The sequence below is a fragment of the Ctenocephalides felis genome, unplaced genomic scaffold, assembly GCF_003426905.1.
Source record: "Ctenocephalides felis isolate EL2017-DRISC unplaced genomic scaffold, ASM342690v1 CF-g0.4_SCAFFOLD_01170, whole genome shotgun sequence".
Lineage (NCBI taxonomy): Eukaryota > Metazoa > Arthropoda > Insecta > Siphonaptera > Pulicidae > Ctenocephalides > Ctenocephalides felis.
In genome coordinates, this window is record NW_020537324.1 from 16,565,044 (window position 1) to 16,587,907 (window position 22,864).

At 27.7% G+C, this 22,864-nt stretch overlaps 2 protein-coding genes across 4 annotated transcripts; one reads left to right on the forward strand and one right to left on the reverse strand.

The window, feature by feature from the left end:
- Positions 1 to 5,539: 5,539 nt before the first annotated feature.
- On the reverse strand, positions 5,540 to 9,730 carry LOC113367971. Of its 3 annotated transcripts, XM_026609538.1 has the most exons (7): positions 9,257 to 9,730; positions 9,022 to 9,177; positions 8,749 to 8,950; positions 7,872 to 8,385; positions 7,593 to 7,773; positions 6,001 to 7,178; positions 5,540 to 5,853 (listed from the first exon to the last, which is right to left on the reverse strand). In XM_026609538.1, the coding sequence occupies exons 2-7, from the start codon at positions 9,143 to 9,145 to the stop codon at positions 5,674 to 5,676; spliced, it is 2,379 nt and encodes a 792-aa protein (XP_026465323.1). In that variant the 5' UTR covers positions 9,146 to 9,177; positions 9,257 to 9,730; the 3' UTR covers positions 5,540 to 5,673. The 3 variants fall into 3 exon arrangements, with proteins under 3 accessions (XP_026465323.1, XP_026465324.1, XP_026465322.1); XM_026609539.1 differs by having other exon boundaries at positions 7,872 to 8,304; positions 9,022 to 9,730; XM_026609537.1 differs by having other exon boundaries at positions 9,022 to 9,730.
- Positions 9,731 to 12,300: 2,570 nt separating this feature from the next.
- LOC113366625 (lysozyme-like) lies at positions 12,301 to 22,840 on the forward strand. The gene is made up of 4 exons (XM_026608261.1): positions 12,301 to 12,370; positions 22,153 to 22,332; positions 22,413 to 22,486; positions 22,638 to 22,840. Exons 1-4 carry the CDS (start codon positions 12,307 to 12,309, stop codon positions 22,773 to 22,775), a joined length of 456 nt encoding a protein of 151 aa, XP_026464046.1. The 5' UTR covers positions 12,301 to 12,306; the 3' UTR covers positions 22,776 to 22,840.
- The last annotated feature ends 24 nt before the right edge of the window (positions 22,841 to 22,864 follow it).

Consider the following 22,864-nt stretch of genomic DNA (forward strand, 5'->3'; position numbering starts at 1 on the left):
AAGCCGTTTCTTTTTAATTTGAAAAAAAGTATTAAACTTTTCGTCCGCATTTAAGCTCAAACTACCGATTCGATTTTAAAAAATCAAAAACAGTTCGAAAGATATTAGTTGGGAATGATACTGATTAGTTTTAGGTAAAAATCTACCGAGCCGTTTTCTTGTAATTAACTGTTGAAAGAAAAAATTAAGCCGATTTTCATGGAACTTTTTTTGGCGACATATATCATGGTCTTATAGTCTTATCATGGTTCTGAAATATTACGGCCTTACGACAAGTAGTTCAATTTTAAAAATTCATCAAAATTTGAGAAAATGAGTTGTTTTTTTGACGTTTGTTAAAATTAAAATTGGACTATTTACTTGGTATAACAATAGAGTACTTAGTCTTAATGAACATACTAAACAATTAAAGTTTTACAAAAAACTGGCTCAATTATAAAAATTCTTGATTTTTGAAAATTTGCTCTTAGAAAATACTCCGAGTCAAAGTGTTCGTTCGTTTTCAATTATGTGTAATAAATCCACTCGGAATACTTTTAATCACACATAAGTTAATTCATTTTTTATTGATTAAGTCGATTATTCAAACATATCGGGAAGTTCATGTAACTTGCCTCAAGGCTAAATACCAAACCAACTAGTTAGGGTTGTTTTTTACTAACTTGCTATTAATGAATGAGATTATTCTGCTATATCACGTGAGTGAATTTTTAAGGATTTTTGGTCCTCCCTCCCCCTTGGTGATATTCAAAATAACCCTCCTCCCCATCCAAACATCACATATATTTTAAGTTAAGCGATAAAACTGTGATTTTTTTTTAAAAAAAATGAAAATGTTTGATTTTTTTTAAAAAATCAGTTAAAAATTAATACACACGATATCTTACTATACCCCTCCCTCCCCCATGTGATATTTCGTAACTTTTTGTCAAACCTCCCCACAATCCCCCTAAAAACTTCACGTGATTAATGGACGCCCCCTTATGCATTACAATAACTAATTCTTGTGAAAATCATTAGAAAATGTTCTCTATTTTTTAAAGTATTGTTTATTTTTATAATGTTTTATTAAATAAATTATTTATTACTCCATTTTTTGCCTATAAGATTCAATTATGAATTTTATTTAAGACTATTTGCCTAAATGATATTTTTATTAATTAAGCTTCTGACATTTTTAAACAGTTTTTATTATATTAAATGTTTTTTTGTTTTTAATTCACAAAACTTCTTTATAATTATTTACTTTCTGGAGATATACTTTTATTTTTATTATTTTTATTATTTGATGATAATCAAAATAACTACTATTAGATTATTATTATTCTTATTTTTTTTAATTATCTCTCTTATCCATGTTAATAATAATATTATTATTTCTATCATTATTATTATTATTATCACTATTGTTTTTAATTATTATGTGTTTTGATTGCATATTTTTAATTTTTACATTGAAAACACTATCTTCTATTTTCTATCGATGGTAGGGAAATGTAAATAGAAATTCATTCTTTGAAATATGATGTTGAATATTGAAATTACAAAAATCAAATTTGGTTCTGAAGAAGAAAATATCAATTACATTTGTATGATTGAATTCATTCATCTATGACAATAAATAATATGCTTTTATGAAAATACTATTAATCATATGTACAAGATAAGAATTTCTTAAAAAATATTTATTAATAATTATTATAATAAATTAATGTATTATTCATCTGTGGCCTAATTCTCAAATTAGAAAGACTTTAATACGAAAAAAGGCTCTGGGAACAAGCAATCATTTGATATGTTTATGATAAACATTGAGCTTCATGAGACAAAATTCTTGTAAATAACTTTTATATTTGATCGATTTTCTATTGTATTTTTTCAAAAATATAACTAGATGCTTTAGTAACAGTTGTAAGACACTTATAACTTTACAATTTTTTACTTTGGCAATTCAAATATTTTTATATTCAAAATAATATTGTAGTTTGTATGAATTTTATTACATCATAATCATCAATCATATGTTCTATTTATTTTATTTAAATCGTTTAGCCTCTATTATTTTTATTTCTGGTAGCACGTGGATCAATCAATACACATGTATTGTTTTCAATTACGTTAACTGCGTTCATTATTCGAATAGCAACAAGCGAGTTGATAATTTTAGAGTTTTATTTGCAGAAATCATTATCAGTTTGCAAATAAAAAGAGTTTATTTGAATATCATTTTAGCAGTATCGATTTAATTTCTGTTCTGTGTAAAACAATACACGACATTTATGAAAATGTGCTAAATTGTTTCAATTAGTTTGGTTTGACAAAAAAATATTGTCGTTGAATTTGCTCAATGTTTCGTTTGAAAGCTTATTGAATCAATTAGCACGTGCTAATAAGATTCATGCTACGGATTTAGGAAATTATATGTTCTAGTTTTTAAATACTAACTCTTTTTTACTTATTTTCAGTCTAAGTACACTGCCTGCAAAAATGCCCTTAGTTTTTGCATTCCTGGATTCCAAGTACATTCTATTAAAACCGGACGGGTACGAAGATTTGGTAAAGACTATGGTAAAAAGTTGAGCCCAGAATCTGTTAAAGAAGGTAATAAATTCATGATAGGAAAATGTAAATAAAAATTTATTCTTTAAAATCAAAAATCAAATTTGCTACTGAAGAAGAAAATATCAATTATATTTGTATTATGAATCCATGGATCTGTGACAATAAAGTAATATGCTTTTGTGAAAATACTATTAATCTTATGTTCAAGATAAGATTTTCTCAAAGAATTTTTATTAATAATTTTTATAATATATTAATATACATATAGGTCGCAATGTACAATCTGAATTGAATATCCACTGAATACAAAAATATTCATCCTTAGTATATATACTACGGATGAAAAACCATCTATATATAGATGGTCTCATTTTCAAATTAGAAAGACTTTAATACTGAAAAATGTCTAAGAACAAGCAATCATTTGATATATTTATGATTAACATTGAGCTTCATGAGACAAAGTTCTTGTAAATAACTTTTATATTTGATTGTTTTCAGCGTTACGTACATTTTTAAATGCACCAGACGATACTCAACTATGCCGTGCTCTCCTGGTTCAATTGCTGGCCGGACTGTGGCGAGTTTTACGATGGGCGCGTTCTCAGACTGACCTCCGCCTTTATAGCAGCAGCCTGCTGTTGGCTTACGATGCAAAACGCCTTCGTGAAGAGTTGGAAGCGCGCCCACCAGTACCAAAACCAGTAAACAGGTCGGTCAAATGTAAAAATATTAAAATTTATTTTAAATAAATACTTATAAATTGAAATATTTATAAATATACTATATGGTTAATGAATATCAATCCAAAATTTATTTTTACCTGCAGGGTGCGTCTAGGACGTTCTGGTAGTTTGCGCCTGCATACGAAACCTTTAGATACATTATCGATGAACGGCTCATCGTGCGCTCTTAGCGGTCAATTAAGTCCCACAGGAGCCCCCCTATTTAGACCAGGTAGAAGACCTTCATCTCCGGAAATCTTATTTAGTGCAGCATCAAATCCAGCCACAGCAATAGCCGGTTCTCCTACAAAATACCGTGGTCTTCAACGAACACATTCGTTCAGACATAACTATGACAACGACATGAAAAATATAAGACGAAATTACGAAAGCATGCTTGATGATTTGATAGCAACTGAAGATGCACCAGCGTCGGGAACGCCTGGTGATAATTGGGCAGTTGTGAAAATGATAGATTTTGCTCACGTGTTTCCGGCAACTAATGAATTCGGGCCGGATAAAAACTATTTGGCCGGAGTTGAAAATCTTGTAAAATTGTTTGAAGCACTGCTTGTGGAAACAGAATGGACTGAATGAACAGAGAAACTATTTGTTCACGTATGTATGATGATGTGTTACATAATTGATAGTCATTTATATATTAATACGCAATATATTGCGTATAGGTTTAATACTAATGATATTTATGAACACGTATATGTATCTTAAGTGCTGCATATAAGTACATGCAGCGCTTAAAATACCAATTTCATCATGCAATACATTCGAATGATTTAGAAAGTTCATTTTATCAAACTCTAAATGCACTTCTTATTGGAGCCGATACCATAAAAAATGGTTTGGTAATTATGAATGTTTTCTGAAATTCGATATCTAACAATACAAATTATATTTACTCCTAAACATAAACAAGTAAATAGTTTTTAAAACTATTCCTATTTGCATGTATATAAATGTTGTATAACCTTTATATTTAAATTAAGTCTTAATTGAGACACATATACCATGTTTTCATTAAGCTGCATTTTTTATTGCAATTCTGGCATTTTCACTTAATTGCTGATAGTCATTATAAGTGATATTATTATTATTACGAAAAAGTTATGACTTTTTCTAAAAGCAGGTGCAGTACGTACATATTGTAATTGATATTGCCATTGAAAATTCAGAATTTTTATCTTTTATAAACTGTTTATATACGGATACATAAAAAGTAGAATTGTGCAGAATTAGTATGTTTTTGAATTAAAATATTTTCATTTTGATACATTTGTAATTTATGATAACTGACCTAATTTAATATGGAATTAATATTAAGATTTGAAAATTACAATTATAAAAAAATTATACAGGGAATATCTGTTAACGTGAAGAGAAATTCTTACTTAATTATTAATTATATTCTATAATCTAATCATATAAAACTTGTTATTGTCATCACACACTGCTTTTTGAAGAAACCTCCATATATATATTTAAACTATATTTAACATGATATTTAATAATAAGTCAAAACAGTATTTATTTAAAATATTTTATTAGCAAAATTAGTATTTTGTGGCTAATACAATAAAATTTCAAATTAATTTTGCTTCATATCATTGATAGTCACATGATCAAAGTCATTTCATCAATCTGGCGTTATTTATATTTGATATATTCACTAATATTTTTTATATTTATTATTATTTAGATAATATAACAGTTCCTTAATAATAATGCTATGTTTTATAAATTATATTAGCTAGTAAACATTTTCTTTATAGGCATTATGTAATTTTAAAAAAATATACAGTTTTTATCTATGACTTGTTTTGGTATAATATAATTAGTTTATGGTGATTTAGTGCACACATAAATGTTTAGAATTATGCCTCACAACACGGTCTTTGTATCTGCAACAAAGGATAAACAATAACACCTCTCTGTTTGAAAAACATAAATTCTTTCTGAACAAAACATAAGATTTATATGGAATTCTTAAAAATTTAAACAATATCAACAACTATAATACTAAAGCTTTAAATTTTTTTAATAACTAAATAAGAATTATAAATCACAAAACAATAATGAACTCATGTTAATTTCTTACATAACTGAATATTTTATTTATTAATTCATATTTAATTCTTAATAATTCATAACTAATTTATTTATTATAAATCTATGCAAACTTCTGTTAAAACCATTTTATAATTTCTATATGAAAACAAACTGATAGTTTTATTTTGAGAAATTTAGTTAATACATTTTTCATCATTAGTTTTGGTTGTTTGTGCGAACTAGATATATAATTTATTTTTCTATGGCCCAGTTGTTATCACAAAGAAAAAACATCAAAATATAACATATAATTAATGATACGTTATATTTTAGGAAGCTTAGGTGCAGTTACAACTGGATTATCTTGCTCAATTTGTTTGCGACCTTCTTCTTTATAGTCATAGGTACAACTATGCGTCTCTGCATAGCGGTGTTGTGCACAAAATGTCCCACCGCATCTGCATACCATGGCTGTTGTTATTGTGAGCCGTTTACCACAAACCTACAAGGTAAAACAAATTACTATTTTCTATAATATATATATATATATATATATATATATATATATATATCTATAATCTTGAACAACAATTTAATTATTACAGTTAAAATAACAATTGGTAAACCGTATTTTAAACTATTTGCATACCTTGCATCTCATTCGTTTTTTCTTTGCAACAGGTTCTCCTGCTGGCGTCTCTGCAGAATCTTCAGGTTGTGATTTCTCTGAGGTTCTCTCTTTGCTTTTTGATGGATTTACAGAATGATTTGAAGAGTTAGATTCAGTATTTTTTAAGGTTGGCGCTTGAAAAATTACAAGTGTACTATTTTGTGTTCTTTTTAAAGAACCGCCGGGAGTCCAAGACAATTTTGGTAAAGATTTAGACTGTGGTGTAGAATGAATTATTGGCAGGGGAGTAGGTACCATAGTTTTATTTTTGGTATGTTTTAAACAACACTGTTTTTGATGTGCGATTTCTTCTCTAAATATTGAAGTATTTGGCATTTTTATAATTTTATGTTCATCTTTATTCAGCAAAGGCTGAGCCTCACAAGATAGGCAATTTAGACCTTCAAAACTTCTAACTCGATCAGTATGCACATTTCTTCTACTAAATCTGCTTTGAGAATTTAATGGCGAGTGCATGTGAGAATGTTCATTAATCTTTGACAAACACTCACTAGATCTATTAAGTCCCCTGTTCTTAGACATATTCACTTTTCGTTTTGGTATGCGAACTCTATCCAAGTTTTCATAACTACCAGTATAGTCCAAATATTCAGTATTGCTATGTCGCGTCAACTGTGGTGTTTCAAATTTCTTGGAGTTCAACTTTTCTAAATTTGATGTACTACAAGAATGTTGAAAATCATCATTAAAATAAACATCCTTTGTTTTATCAAGGTTAGATGTGGATGAACATTGTGTGTTATGAATGTTATTGTTCAATTGATGCAGTGCTGGATTGCTTTGGAAATAAGTTCTATTTGATCTCTGAAGTGGCGGGGGCTCATACCTTGCATGTGAAGATGCCTGGATATTTGATCTTAATTCACAGCTTGAATTAGAATTTTGTTGAATATATTGCGAAATGCTTTTAAGATTAGGGTATCCTTTGTGATTCCCTATTTCCAAACATTCTATGGAGTCTGATAAGTTGATTTTAGTTGACACAGGAGCTTCCATGTGCAACTTAGGGCTTTCCAATTGCATACTAAAAGTGTCTAAAGTATCATCCCTCGCTGACAGGTCTTCAGGAGTTACTTGAGGTCTAGGAGAATCTCCTGGAGGATACAATAAACAGGACAGGCGATAACGACTGCTATCTGCAACAAAATACGTATATTCAGATGTATGTTTATTATTTTATTTTCAAATTTAAATTTAAACTAACACTTTTTCAATAATATTAAATAATAATACACTAAATTTCATATTGATAAAATAATATTATTTCTAAAGCGAGAAAAAGGTATTTGTAAAATATATTATTTGCACACATTTATTTTTTGATGAAAGGAAAAAAAACAATTGCACTTAATATCATAATCATTTCTGATGACACATAAATTTAATAAAATATATCACACAAAGTGCTGTAATCTCGATATATAACTTTATTTTTTTTAGGATTAATTAATATAGATCAGATATTAATGATAACATTTGAAATTGTATTTATTCATTAATGTTTGAAAGTCAATAACAAATTAATAAATTTTATTATTAATGATTATTACCTCCTGTTGATGTTGAAGGCACAGGGCATGGAGTTGGAAGTAGTTTCAAAGGCTCTTCATGATCATCTGACAATGTTAATTCTAAACTAAGTTCGCCCTCATTTTGGTAGCAAACAGGACCGGCACCTGTAACAAGACCCTCCGGTGTTGGTACTCTTTCAGCTTTATGTCTTCGACTGATCTAAAAACATTATTGACATACATAGATTATTACATAATCAAACTTTTTAAAAACACGATTTTTAATTTTAGATAGAGCATTGAAAAAAGAATATTCACCTGAGTTACACGACTTTCATCAGAGGAATCAGAATCTTCACGAAGTCTTCTTGCTGAAGGCATATCTGAGGACTTGTTTGAACTAACACCTATAATGTAAGTAGCTTGTGCTACACTATTCCGAACTCTTCTGATAGGCTTACTTCCACCTTTAGAAACAAGGCCTAGGAGTTCCAATTCCTCACTAATAATTTCAGTACTTGTTTTGGAACCATATGGTAACTTATGTCGCTTTAATTTAACAGTTGTGGATGATTTTTCAACAGTACTATTTTTGTTTCTTTTTAATTGCAATGCTTCCATTTTCTTACGCAAATCTCTCATCTTAGTGAAAGTGCAAATATTTTCTTGCATTTTATCCAAACCCCAATCATTGTCATAGGCACCCTCTGGTGAATCATCACTTGGATTTGAAGAGTCCGTGTCATATGACCTAGCAATACGAAATATGCTCATACTTGAACCATCATGATGTAATTCTAAACGATATTTTCCACTTTTTCTAATTTCATCGCTAAAATTATTTTTTAAAAATATGTTCAAGCAATGAATATTGTGTGCACTATCAGAGATAAATTATCATAACTGATATTATGTTAATTTCACAATAGAATTTTTCAGAATAACAGTTTTCATTTATAACATTAAACATAAACAAAATGTAAAAGCATAATTCTCCATTATTATTGAGAAAAGTTTATTTTATTTTCGAAATGTAAATATTTACTAATGAAAGAGTTACAATAGAAACACAAATAGAAGATGAAAAACGATTTTAAGTAATATATGAATATGTATACTCTTCCAATTAAACTACATAAATCACAGTTACAATAGTTTACTTCTAAGGTAAGAATTTATGATTAAGAAACCATACCTGTCAAACAAATCTTTACAGTCTATCCAAGACTCATCAGTTTTGGGACTCTTCAACGTTCTTCTTGTAGCGATTGGACCACCTCTCATAGAAACTACTAATTTTAATGTACAACCTTCAGTTATTTTGGCCGTGGACAATGTTGTCGAATCATCAAGCTCTTGCAATCTATACAACAAGTGTTGTTGAGAGACTGGGATACCTACAGAATGTAATTATATTTAATTAATGAAATTGATTGATATATTAGTGTAAATGATTGAAAATTCATACCTTCTATTCTGTATATTCTCCATTTAATTGAAAGGACTGTATCCTGTTGCGACACAAGAAGCTCAAAAAGTGTGCCAGTCAATGTTTCTATAATTATTTTCAATCTTGGAGTTCTTCCAGCCATTTCTAACAATTTAATGCCCAATAGAATTCGTTCTTAAAATAAATTAACGTTATCAGTCATAAAAGATATCCCAGCATTTCCTCAAAATGTCTCCTACATATACTTATTTACATTATTTCATGTAAATTATATCACCACATATCATTATATTGACATTTTCCAAAATTTTGAAGAAATTTTAGGATATTGCAAGTATAAAACAATAAATTTCTTATTGTTAAAACTTCGGAAGACTAAATTTTGTTTGCGTTATTTTTTGTTGTGTTGGACGACTATTCTTTCATTTTGTCAAATATTTCGTAGCTTAGGTGGGGTATGAAATTTCATCAAATGCAATCCAACACGATGATACAATATCAATTCATTTAAACTTCTGAAACCACATCCATAAATAGTTTGTGAAGGTAAATCGAAAAGTAATAATGTTTACAAAATGACACACGTAGGGCAATATTTTATCACAAAAGAAACACTATCTGTTGTTTACACTTTTCACACGCACTAAAATGTATAAAATGCAATTGATAGCTTTTATTGAGGCATTGAAACTTTTATTTAAAACTATGTACAAATTTGCTAAAGAGCGAGCGTAATGTTATTAAAATCGACGAACCTACTGATGATAAATCGCAAATATCATTTTGACTCTGATTCATAAGGCAAGTATTACCTAATTTTCAGTATTGCCATAACTATCCCAAAAAAATATCACCAAAATGAGAGCTTGTTAGAAGGTATTATGAAAATAATCTTACAGCATTATAATTTTGTAATAACAAATAATATTTTAAATTAGTTTAAAAAGATATTTAATAAAAACTTTAATAAAATTGTAATAGGCGCCAGAAATAATAATTTCAGTTTATTGCCAACTTCATAATACTAAATATTTATCAAGTGTCAATTAATTATGTCTAGGCATGTGACAGTTCTAAGTAATCAGTACTCGAAAAATATAAAAGACAAAGCTTGAAATAAATGTATAGTAAATATGTATAATTTTGATAATTAATATTAATATAAATATTAAACTAGTGAACAAATATGATCTTAGAATTCAAAGATCGATTCTTAACAATTCATTGTACCAAATCAGTGATTTTTAGAACTACAGAAGACGAAAGAATAATGTAAGTGAATCTGAAAATTATATATATATATATATATATATATATATATATACTTTATTCAATTGCAATATTTACTATTTAATTCAATACAATTATTATTTTTATCACAATATTATAATATAACTAAAATAATATAATTTATATTTATGAACAACTGTAGGATTAACCTAATGACAATTAATAATTAACTTGGATTAAAAAAATCATTAATTGAATAGATAGGCTGATCTATAAGATGTTTTCTAACGGCAGCATTGAAACCATTCCTGCTTTTACACTTCCGCTCATTGGGAAGCCTGTTGTAGATCTTGACACCTAGCTTGTTCCTTTGCGAGGATTTCAGTTTCAGTTTATATATATATATATATATATATATACATATATATATATATATATATATTTATATATATACATATATATAGTAATTCCATTATCATTGGGAACCCTGTTGTAGATCTCGACACCTAGCTTGTTCCTTTGCGAGGATTTCAGCTTCAGTTTATATATATATATTTCATGTATTTAGAACATGGATTATATTTTATATTAAGCTGTAGCTTTTGTTTTTATGTAGAATCTGAATTTGATTTAACTTGATACATCGAATTTTATTTATTTGCAACAATTGCTCATTTTATTAAGTGTTTGCTTGTTAACTATACACATACGTCTCACAACCATTAAAAGCTATAAATATACATAAGTATCTTACCAATTATCTTTTTCTTAAGCAACTCAGCAGTTATCTTTTCAAATTCAGCCAATTAGCTTAACTCGACAAATTTTATAAAAGGTTTGAATTTATTCCATGAGATGTGATTATTTTTTCTGACTTTCATTATTGATTTTATAATATGGTTGTCTTTTCAATTCAGCCAATTAGCTTAACTTGACAAATTTTATAAAAGGTTTGAATTTATCCAATGGGATGTGTTTATCTTTTCTTTGAAATTGTATAGTTATCTGCCTATTTGCTTAGGAAAAATACTAACTGTGGGTCTCACTTTAATTATTGATTTTATAATATGATGGACCTTTTGTTGTAATTAATATAGTTTGTTTTTTTGCAAGAATAAATGAAATTTATAAGAATATTTAGATAACTTTAGATAACACAAATTTAAACTTCTATATTTGCTTTGGAAAACTTGTTTATTTTACCTTTACAAATGAGCATAATCCTTATTTATCCTCATTATCCTTAATACCCACAATTAATAGATTATTTCATATTTTTGAAAAATAATTGTTAAATTAAAGCTATGTGTATCTATTGCTTAACTAGCAACTTTTGTGACGCTAAAATTTTAACTCCTTATTTCAAAAATAAAGTTTTCACATTTTACAATTGAATTTTCAAAAATATAAATAATCGGACGGTTAATCTTCGTGGAAAACTGAATTTTCAAATTTCATCAAACTATTGAAGTCAATGCATCAGATTTTGAGACAAAAGGTCAAATTTTGACTCACATTCACACATAAATGAATATTGAATTATCTAATGGGTTGCACATAAAAAAATATGTAAAAATTCCAGGAAAGTGTTATATAAAAATGTCATCTTTATGCGAAACCAATCCAAAAATATTTGCAGTTCATGAAATAGTCAATAAAATTTAGAAAAGATAATAAAGATAATATTAAATAGGTAGGTCTTGTCTAGTATTATTCATGGTTGTATAACAACACTTTTTTAGTAAAATCTAAATAAATAAAAATTTAGTAAAAATAAAGTTAAAAAATGTTAAAAAAGCATTTTTTACTGACAAATGAATGGTCGTTTTATCTAATAATAGATATCCTACAAACGAGCGTTGTTTTTTTTATTATTTAAAAGAGAGATAATTATTTCCTATAATTATAAAAACATTGATAATTTCTCAGAATAAATTTTTGAGAATTTGATTTACATTATATGTATATATTTGCTTTCTGTGGTTAGTGGGGTGTTGGGTCTTGGAACAAGTATATAAAGAATGCCTTGAACATCCGCGACCAGTCGTCATTTTGTGATCTTAAGTGTTAAACATGTTCGGACAAAAAGTTATAGTGATCGCCTTTGCGGCCGTCGCGATTTTATTCATGGTTAATGGTAGGAATATTGATCTTATGTTAAATGACAAATTATGTTAAGTGTGTAATCGTATTAATAGTAATTTTATATTATTTAAAATTATTGGGATTGGTATTTAGATATTAATTGTATATATTTAGATAGGTAATATTTATAACACTCCCTAAAAATTAAATTGAGCATTCACTAAAATTTGTAATTGATAATTCTTTGAACTATAGATGTACACGGTTTATTTTATATTTGAATTTTTCAATATTTTTGAAGAGGGGTGCATCCAGTATCCCCGAAAGAAAAAGAAAAAAATAAGCAAAATTAAACATTTTGCTTTAAGGGGTATTCTAGTGTAGAAATTTGAAAAAATGTTTTTTCTTTTGTTCCATATTTTCAAATGTTAACTAAGAATATATTTCAAATGTTAGCTAAGAACATATGTAGGCGAGGATTTTTTGAAATTCAAGTTATTTTTGGAGATACAGCTGTTTAACCATGATAATACTCTTCTGTTTTCTTCCTTTTGCGAAATTTTAAACTCGTTTTTCTCAAAACTGTCTTTTTCAATATGATGTCCACGATTTCTCGAGTTTTACTGAAATGATTCACATGGAATTTTGAGAGAATCTTCTTTATAAACTTCTCTCTGGCATATACTAGCCTCGTCCTCAAAATTCAATTTTTATTAAATTAATAAAATTGTGATATTCAAAAATTTGTAAGAAAAATTATCCTTTTTTTTCAAAAATATTTATTTTAACTTAATACTAGTATATGCTATTGCGACATCATTCTAGATAAATAATCTTTTTTTTTCATTATGGATTACTAGAAGGATTGCAATGGTAGGCATGGTCACGTGTCAATTTTTTGGGACTTTCACTTCAACAACTGCTAATTTTTAAAATGATTAACTTTTTTGTCTTTACTTTTTTTCTGTGCTCTTGGAACGTTGGAAAATATTGTATAGAAAAAATGATAGTAAAAAATCGATTTTCTTTTGTTTTACAATGATTTAAAAATGGCCTTATTTTCATGCCCCTACATTAGAATACCTTCTCCAAGTAGCATGAACTTTCAGAAATATGTAAATAATATCTTAATCAATACGAATTGAGATTTATCTATTCAGATAAAATTTACAATTATCAATTTCAAAAATAATTTAATTTCGTTAAAAACTAATCCATCTAATTTCCAATCATCCATACTTTGAATTCTTATAATTAATATAATATTTTCTAAGTTTGATCCCAAAACGATTCAAAAACATAAATTTCACCTTCGAGAAGATAATAAACGATTTAAAAAAAGGCTTTTAGAGCAGAAATATACAAAATTATAAATTATTTTATATAATCTAAATCAGGATTAGATTAGTATCACATTCTATGATAATTTTTAACATCGAGTTATTAATAATTGATTTATAACTATTTAATTTGTACCATTCCACATACGAAAATTGTATTAAAATTAACGCTTGATGACAAGATATAGTTTATGTACAAATTATAGATATATAGTGATTCCCAGAAATTAAAAATGACTTTTTGAACTCTTACATTGATAATACGGTTGATCTACTTAAACTCAAAAGACAGACGATTAGAATTATGCCGAACTGATATATTTAAATTTTTAGAATATTTATTCCATTATGAATTACTTAATCTTGACGCAGATTGAAAAATTGCTCCTCAATGCCATCTAGAGTTATGATATTGATATAAACTCCATCCCCAGTAAATATGTCGCGTTCAGCAGCAGTAGTAAAAAGATCTTTGACAATTGATAAAACTTCATCAACTGATTTATTTGTGGCCAATTGAATGTCTTCATCTTTTTCTTTGTTCAAATGTTTTCCTCCAATTTGGTTATCCAGGAGAGGCAGAAGTAGTGGACCAGAACAACCACTTGCATAGTACATCACACGATCGTAATGCCCTAGGAAAAATAGTCATAAATTATATTTCAAAAATTGTTAGAAATTATGAGGTATTTAAAACCTGCTATGATGATCTACTTTCAATTCTCTCAATAGAAACTTTTAAAAATGAGGAGTGTTTTTATAGAGTCAATATTTCATTCATATTTTCTATTATTACCTATAACATCATAACTAAATACACATCCCATTCCAAATTCATCTATTCCAGAAACAATATTATACACAAAATATGGAAATGTCCGTTTGCTGTACATCATCATTGATATTAAATGGGCAATACTTGTCGTAGTCATATTTTTCTTATGTTCATATGCATACATCTTTTTCTTAATTGATATAGCACTTGTTAAAGCCAATGTATCACACCTGAGGGAAGAAATTAAATAACTATTATATATGAAATGAATTAATAATTAAATATTTAAGAAATGATTCAATCCAAGTCTTCCAGTTCAACTTTTTGTGGACAAATGGCTGGTATCAACCAACATTTGGTCTAGTCAGTTTTTTTTCAAACTTTTATTTGTCTCGTAATATTAAAGTTCATTTTTTCATTTCATATTGATACTAAGGTCCTCTGCACCGAAATTCTAAATTTTGTCAATAAGCATTACTAGACTAACTGACTGAACAAGTTGGAAAACTGAGGTGACCCGAAGAAATCAATATATAGTTCTCTTATTATAGCTAACTAGTAAACCAGGCGAACTCTGTTTCACCACCAGATGGTTTCATTTTATGTAACATTTTGTTTGGTGATTAAAAGATGAAGAAAAAATTGCTTGCTGTTGAAATTGAATAAAAATTTGCACAGTACACGTGATTGATTTGATGGTTTTCAATTGAAATGTTAGGAAACGAATAACTTATTTTTTTACATTTTTTGCACAATTTTACAGTGAACACAATGCCGGTTTATTACATGAAATTAACTGAGCAGAGAACAATGAGTCAAACAAATGAGTATATCAAACAATAAAAAATATTAGTTTGTAGTAATGCTAAGTATCAGAGATGACGCTGTATGTGAAGAAAGAAAAAGTGTTTTCCGCTTTCCTGTTGAAATCTTTCGTCAATTTCCTTTGCTATAAACCTCACGGAGTCCGAGACCTTTCCAACGAATGCAAAATCGTCGAAATCGGTTCATGCGTTCTGGAGTTATATCGTCAGGAAGGAAAACCCGACTTATTTTTATATAATAGATAATATCAAATTTTTGATTATTCCATCACTTACCAACAACCAGTCGATGCCAATACCGTATGTTTTGTTAACGGAAACAATTTCTTCTGATTTCTGGTCAAAATTGAATTATCTCTGCTCAGTCTAGAGTCTGCACCTATTATTGCAAAATCTTCACCAGCAATAGCAAGAACTGTTCCTCCATTATTGACATATGGATTAAAATGAGGTTGTTGGATAGGTGTGTCGGATGATCGATGATTATTGAGCATTTTTGGCAATTAATAACATTCAATATTTGATATTTAATAATACTTTTATATTGTGAAGGATGAACATTTGACGATATTATTTTGTTTGTAATAGTTTCATACCGTCAATTTTTTTTTCAATGGTAACTAAAATTATTGCCAAACCAACAAGTCAGACAAGTGATTTGTCCAAGTCATAGTAAATGCCTAGTTTACTAAAATGACGATGAAAAAATTGTATCCAATTATAACATAATTACAATTGATAGGTTAATTACAAATTATTTCACACAGATGCTCATGGTAATTATGCATATTGTAAAAACAGAAGGTCAAGAACACGGAAGCCATTGACCTAAACAATATCAAGTGTCCAAAGAAGTTTCATTGTTGAAATATAATATACATCAGTTTTAAAAATATTATTAATTTTAAAACGAAGACGTGATTAATGTTTTGACTAATGCTTGTTTAATTAGTTTGACCTCATACCTTGATTAATTAATTTTAAATAACATTGGTTATAAATGGTGCCAGATATATTGTGATGTATTTATCTTGCAAATCATTATATAAATAAAAAAATATGCACCCAAGCACTTTATTCTAATAATATATTTTTACGAACAACCTAATATCGAGTGTTTACGTTATTCTATACACTTGGAAATATAGATCCAAAATATATTTTCAATTGAAAATAGCCCTTCTTGGATATCACTTGGAAATATAGATCCAAAATATATTTTTAATTGAAAATAGCCCTTCTTGGATATCACTTGGAAATATAGATCCAAAATATATTTTTAATTGAAAATAGCCCTTCTTGGATATTACTTGGAAATATAGATCCAAAATATATTTTCAATTGAAAATAGCCCTTCTTGGATATCACTTGGAAATATAGATCCAAAATATATTTTTAATTGAAAATAGCCCTTCTTGGATATTGCTCTATCGAATTAGATAATATTTGGTCACTATTAGATTAATTCTAATAAAAAAATCTATCAAATATAGATTGGATATTACTTGGAAATATAGATCCAAAATATATTTTCAATTGAAAATAGCTCTTCTTGGATATTTCTTTATCGAATTAGATAATATTTGGTCACTATTAAATTAATTCTAATAAAAAAATCTATCAAACATAGATATGTTAACCATTGGGTTGCCATAAAAATACTGAGGAAAAGGAAAAGTTTTGCACATTAGCTAATGGGCAGAGGTCCTGATCGGTATTAAAAATGAGAAAATATTCAAAGCTAATTCTTCCTATTTGGTTTCTCTTGCTATCTCAAAAAAATCTAATATTACTTATTACTATTTTATGTTGTTCGTTTTGGATATCAACTTCATCACCATCCAAAGTTTTATCAAAATCCCAGTCGAAAAAACCTGAGCTTCTCCATGTCAACTATTCGTGTTTATATTATTGTTCTAAGAATCGCTTTGTATCTGAATACTCAATTGCCAATTCCCACACGAACTTTATTATAATATGATGTAATTAGAATATGAAATATTCAAGGTTGATCTCATAATATGTGGTATAATAATTACTTCACAAACTGTAAGTAATCGTTTCTGGTTATTTGAATTTATAAATATTTAGCATTGTGGCAATCGACTCGGATTTGTCGTGCGGAAGATTAAGATTTGATTATTAATCTGAGATTTTTGTTAGTATTAACTGATTTTTTTTCTTCATTAATTGAGGTCATTTTGCTATATTTTATATATATTTTTAAGAACTGACTTTTCAAACGACGAGGCTCTATATATGAAAATCCAAAAGGTTGTCTTTTCTCTATATGACGAATTTATAATTACAATTTCTGTAATACTGATGATATTTTGATTTCCCAATGCCGGGTAGGGTTACTTTGAATTGGAGACATATTGCTATCTATATTTCCAAGTGAAAACTCATGCCAATGCTGCTTGACATCAGGCTGCCCGAGGCAAATATCTACCCTGAGTTCTGACCATTAGCCTGATATACATATTTATGTTTTCATTGAATCACGTTCATTTTCATTTTATTCGGTTCTAAGAACGATAATACTCATTCTGTATAAAGCAAGATTTTTGGAAGCTTTTGGGAGAAATGTAAAAGATATATTTGGCAACAATGTTCATGTGACTAATTGATTCATTCTTATATTTTTTTTGGTAGAGGTCAAAAGAAATAAATTAATTAAAAAAAAATGATGAATAATTTTCTAAAGAACTATTTTTGTTTATAATTTTTTTTTTGTCATTTCTGTAACTCCTATATCCTATAAAAAACGATCTCAACATTATTGAATTTTATATACATGATTTTATAATATAATACTCATAAAATCTTTTCTATAAATTTAATTTGAAAATAAATTGCTGCAATATCGATTTGAAACCTGAAATATGCTTATACTTACCTCATGCGTACTATAGCAGTTTATATTTTTGTAATCTAATCTATGAATAATATTTATTTTTGCAGTCAATGCTGAAACAAGTTTGAATTTTCAGAGAACTTAATATACAATCTGATCGGATGTATTTAATTACAACCGGATTTTAGTCATTCAACAAAACAAGTTCTCATATGTGTAACAATTGGGATTATTTTAATCTTTAGGAGTACAATTTTTTTTTTATTATTAACTCTTTTATTTACAACTGTCCAGTAAAGGACATTCAGTAAATTTGATGAATTTACAATAGTCGGCCGAAAAGGGACATTGTATACTACATTGGCATGTTGGAAAAAACAACTCAGTAGTTGTTTTTTCCATTCGATATAAAATTCACAATACAAATTTTAAATACTATAATTGTAGCTTTTATAATTTTAGAAAAATGTGAAAATAGGTTTTAAAAGACTTTATATAGAGAATAATCACATTACTAATACGCGAATTAAAATGTAATTTTAACAATTTATACTTTGTAGAAGTTTGAGAACTTCTGCATAAAGCAAGAAATCATGGTAATTTATTTATTATAAAATAATTATAATTTACAGCTGTGCATAATCGTGCCATCACCATATGAAGATGCGTGAATAGATATAATTATGATGTAATGGTTTACTTTATAATAATTTTATTGTCATAAGCGTCATGTCCATAATTTATTCTATAACAGGAATATAATTCTCAAACCCGGATACTTTTATTAGTGATGCTTATCAGAATCTTTCTTAGAAACCATTTAATCATTTTGTAGAATTTGATCAAATCAAAAACTACAAATCAATACTACTAAATTGCACTTGAAGGATTTCTACCACAGATTACCTTCAAAGTTTTTTTTGTCTAAATTGTATAACAAGCAGCAGTGATATCTATTTTTACTTAATATTCAAGCTGAAACATATCAAAAATATATATTCAAGTGATAAATAGCTGTACCTTCAAGTTGATATTCCAAATTTGAATTGAGAATATAATATTAATTAGAATATTTAGCTTCTAGTAATTAGTAACAATTGGGAATTAAGGATGCCAAACTCGGATCCTAGTAAAAATATATCATAAATAGAGTAGGACAAACATTGGGATGCCTTCTACTAAAACTTATAAATTATTTAAATTTAAATTTACCCCTTACACGAAATCAGTTTTTAATAGCAACCAGAACTTTGAGTCCTATGAGCAGCTGCCTTCAGAAGGCAACACAACTGTTGGCCTATTATATATATTGAATATTTTCATTATTAGAATTTCAATAATTCTCATGATTTTTTTAAAAATTTAATACAGCCATTGAAAAGAGTTTTTTTCACTTGGAATCATATTTTTTATCTACATTTTCAAGTAAAAACTGATACCACTACTGCCTTATATCAGGCTGCAGAGGTGAAACCATTGAGTTTTGATTGTATTGTAAGGTTTTCAGCATAAATAAATATACTTGCAAATAACCATTTGTAGGTATTAAACAGTTCATTTATTTGTAAAAAATAAATTAATGCAAATGTTTGGCATGACTCTTTTATGATTCTTTTTATCATCCCACATCTGCCAAGCTTTCCATCAAATAACAGAACGGTGCGCAAACAAAAATTCACCTTTACAGTGATTAATTTTAATATCACATTGTTGTCATAATATTAACATAGTCGTAATTGAATTTGACATATAAGATTCCCAGAATTTGAAGTAACAATTCTTTTATTTTATTTTCGATGAGGCTGTTTGATTAAACAAGGTGCTTTAATACTGCGGGCGATGGCTCACTTCTATAAATAAACTCAATGCTGAAGAACAAGTTTTTGAATAAACGACCATTGCTTTGGAAGTATTCTTTGTAAAAAAATATAATAATAATTCAATACGCATCAGGGACATTTTTGATGTTTTGGTATTGACCCAGCGGATTAAACCTTGCATATATTACCTTTAGTCGATTTCTTTGTTTGTTATTGTGGAATAAAGAAACATAATACATTTTTTATAGATATTCTGTAATTGCCCTTTTTCTACTATATAATATACAGTAATTGCCCTTTTTCATTTTCTAAATTACAGTTCGTCTTTAACAAACATTAAGGAATTTTGAGCTTAAAATGTAAATAAGAGGAGTTCCGAAAAAATTTACCTAGCAAATCTTTTTTGCTCTGATGAAAAACCATATCTAGTATTTTGATATAGACAATCAAACATAAGTTAAATTGTTTGGTTTTTCAAATATTTATACGAAAAGATGAAGTTTTTATACTGTTTATGTTAAAAAAAGAAAATTACCTAATAGATCTAGTGGAGTAGTCTTCTTATTCAGGTGAAAATAGAGTTAACCGCTAATTGTCTTTTTGCTGTTGCGAAACCATAATTCCATCTCATTGAGAAGCTAGTTGTCCAATAAATTTTAACTTATAAACTAGTTTTGGTTTTATAAATTTCGTACATAAATTCGGTAGTAATAAAAAGCTAAACTAACGGTTTATAGCTATCAATAACGGATTAATTCGATGTGTTAATTTTGTAAGATTCAACAATTCTAGTCTCGTATATTTAAATTATGTAAATATATTTATTCACATGCAAAATCGGATCGACACGAGGGCGAGGCAAATTTAAATTCATGATCAACTCTCAGTTAAATTTATCTGACAACAAAATGCAATAAGGAGAAAAATATTTGCGTAAAGTAGATTTTGTAAAAATGAGAGTGTTTTTTAATTGTATTTGCTTGTGTATTTATAGCTTCTTATTTATTCATTATATTTATTTTTCTCAAGATATATTTTTAAGGTAAACATCCTTACAAGAATTTTCGAATAAGTAATAATTGTAACTTTCAAAAAATTGCACAATATATAAATACACACACACACACACACATATAATACATTTAATACATTTAATACAGTTAATAATTAATACATTTGAATCAATTTTTGAATATAATTTTGACTTTGTTTTAACTTTATTACATCATTAACTATTTTATTAAATTACTGTTTTAATTATTACCTTTATTTCAAAAAGAATTTCATTTAACAATGCAATTCTTGTATAATACAAAATTAAATCTTCAATCATATATTTATTAAAATAGTATTTGCTAAATTGAGTTGAATTGTTTGTTGAAATCCATTGTTAAGATATGGATACATTTTATGAAACACATATATACACTTCTCAAATATATGCATTATAATGAACAGATTCTGAATTAAAATTAAATATTTTCCCATATGACTAATGTTTTGCAGTGTTGGTCGAAGTAAGAGCGTCAATTTATTATTGTTTTTAAAGAGAAATATTCATGTTACAATGAAATATTTCGCTTGTTTGACTGTATGTAACAATAACAAGAATTTTATAATCAAATATTATTGATTCATATACACATTCTGTGGAGTATTATTTAATCGAACAACACATTTGCATTTACTTTGATTTGCATTTCTGGGATTAATTCTTACTTTTAGTTCAGGAAAATAAAATCATATGAATGTTTATATATAATCATAAATTATTAATTAAAAAATCTCTTGCTTGTTTTTGATAGCTTTTGTCATAAATTGGGCTAGTAGGTGTGGCCCTTAGGTCTATCCTGATTTAATTAATAATAGATAATTTCTTGACCAAATATCTCAAAATCTTGAAACGTCTCAGTGGTTAGAGCTTTGGAACCACAGAGAAATATTTCCAAATTCAATTCTCATCTCGGCCAGCCTGATGTCAAGCAATAGCTATATTTTTTACTTGTATATATCTAATTATGTTTACAAGTGAAAATGCCTTCCCAGCGTTAAAGAAATTTTAATAATACAAATATAGAGATGGGAGATTGACTCCTATAAAGCAACTTTGTAGCTTTTATCAATCTCTCATATAATAAGTAGGTTTATCAAGTTCTCATTGATGTTGAAAAATAATAAAAGAAAATCTCCAAATATTTTTATTTATTTCTTTTTACAGCACAATCCGACAAACCAGTGACGGAAATATGCTTGGGCTGCATTTGCGAGGCCATCAGTGGCTGCAACAGGACCTTAACCTGCAATGGAGATGTTTGCGGCCTTTTCCACATAACTTGGGCTTACTGGGCTGATGGTGGCAAAAACACGCTCGGTGGAGATAGTCCTGACTCTCCACAAGGTATGAAACATTTTAAATAACATTCACAAATGAAAAATTAACTTTAGTAATTATTAAAATTATTTAATGCATTTTTTCAGCATATTCTAATTGTGTAAATGATCCTTACTGCGCTGCTAGCACCATTCAAGGATATATGCTGAAATACGGACAGGTAGGTTATTTGGGATAGCTCTTCTTAAAGAATATTGCACATTTTATGACAAATTATAATTCACACCATAAATCTGTTTTTTATATTGCATTGAAATAAATAGTTATATACAATTGGAAAATCATATATTTAACTTAACTATTTTACCTAGGATTGCAATGGTGATGGAGTTATCAACTGCTACGATCATATGGCTATTCACAAGTTAGGAGGATTTGGATGCCGAGGACCACTGCCAGATAAATACAAAGGAACTTTTGATCAATGCCTCTCTCAAGTTTCCGGCTAGAATTTAAATATAAAAATAATGTAATTTTATATAATCTATGATGCACTCTAGTTATGATTATGTAAGACGAAAGTTCGAAATGATTTAAG

Excerpts from the sequence above, each read along its gene's own strand:
- LOC113366625 (XM_026608261.1), top strand. The coding sequence starts at position 12,307 with ATGTTCGGACAAAAAGTTATAGTGATCGCCTTTGCGGCCGTCGCGATT. Across the intron at positions 22,333-22,412 it reads TAGTCCTGACTCTCCACAAG|CATATTCTAATTGTGTAAAT; the intron begins GTATGAAACATT and ends GCATTTTTTCAG. Across the intron at positions 22,487-22,637 it reads ATATGCTGAAATACGGACAG|GATTGCAATGGTGATGGAGT; the intron begins GTAGGTTATTTG and ends TATTTTACCTAG.
- LOC113367971 (XM_026609538.1), bottom strand. The coding sequence starts at position 9,145 with ATGGCTGGAAGAACTCCAAGATTGAAAATAATTATAGAAACATTGACT. Across the intron at positions 8,386-8,748 it reads TGTAAAGATTTGTTTGACAG|CGATGAAATTAGAAAAAGTG; the intron begins GTATGGTTTCTT and ends AAATAATTTTAG. Across the intron at positions 7,774-7,871 it reads ATGAAAGTCGTGTAACTCAG|ATCAGTCGAAGACATAAAGC; the intron begins GTGAATATTCTT and ends TAATGTTTTTAG.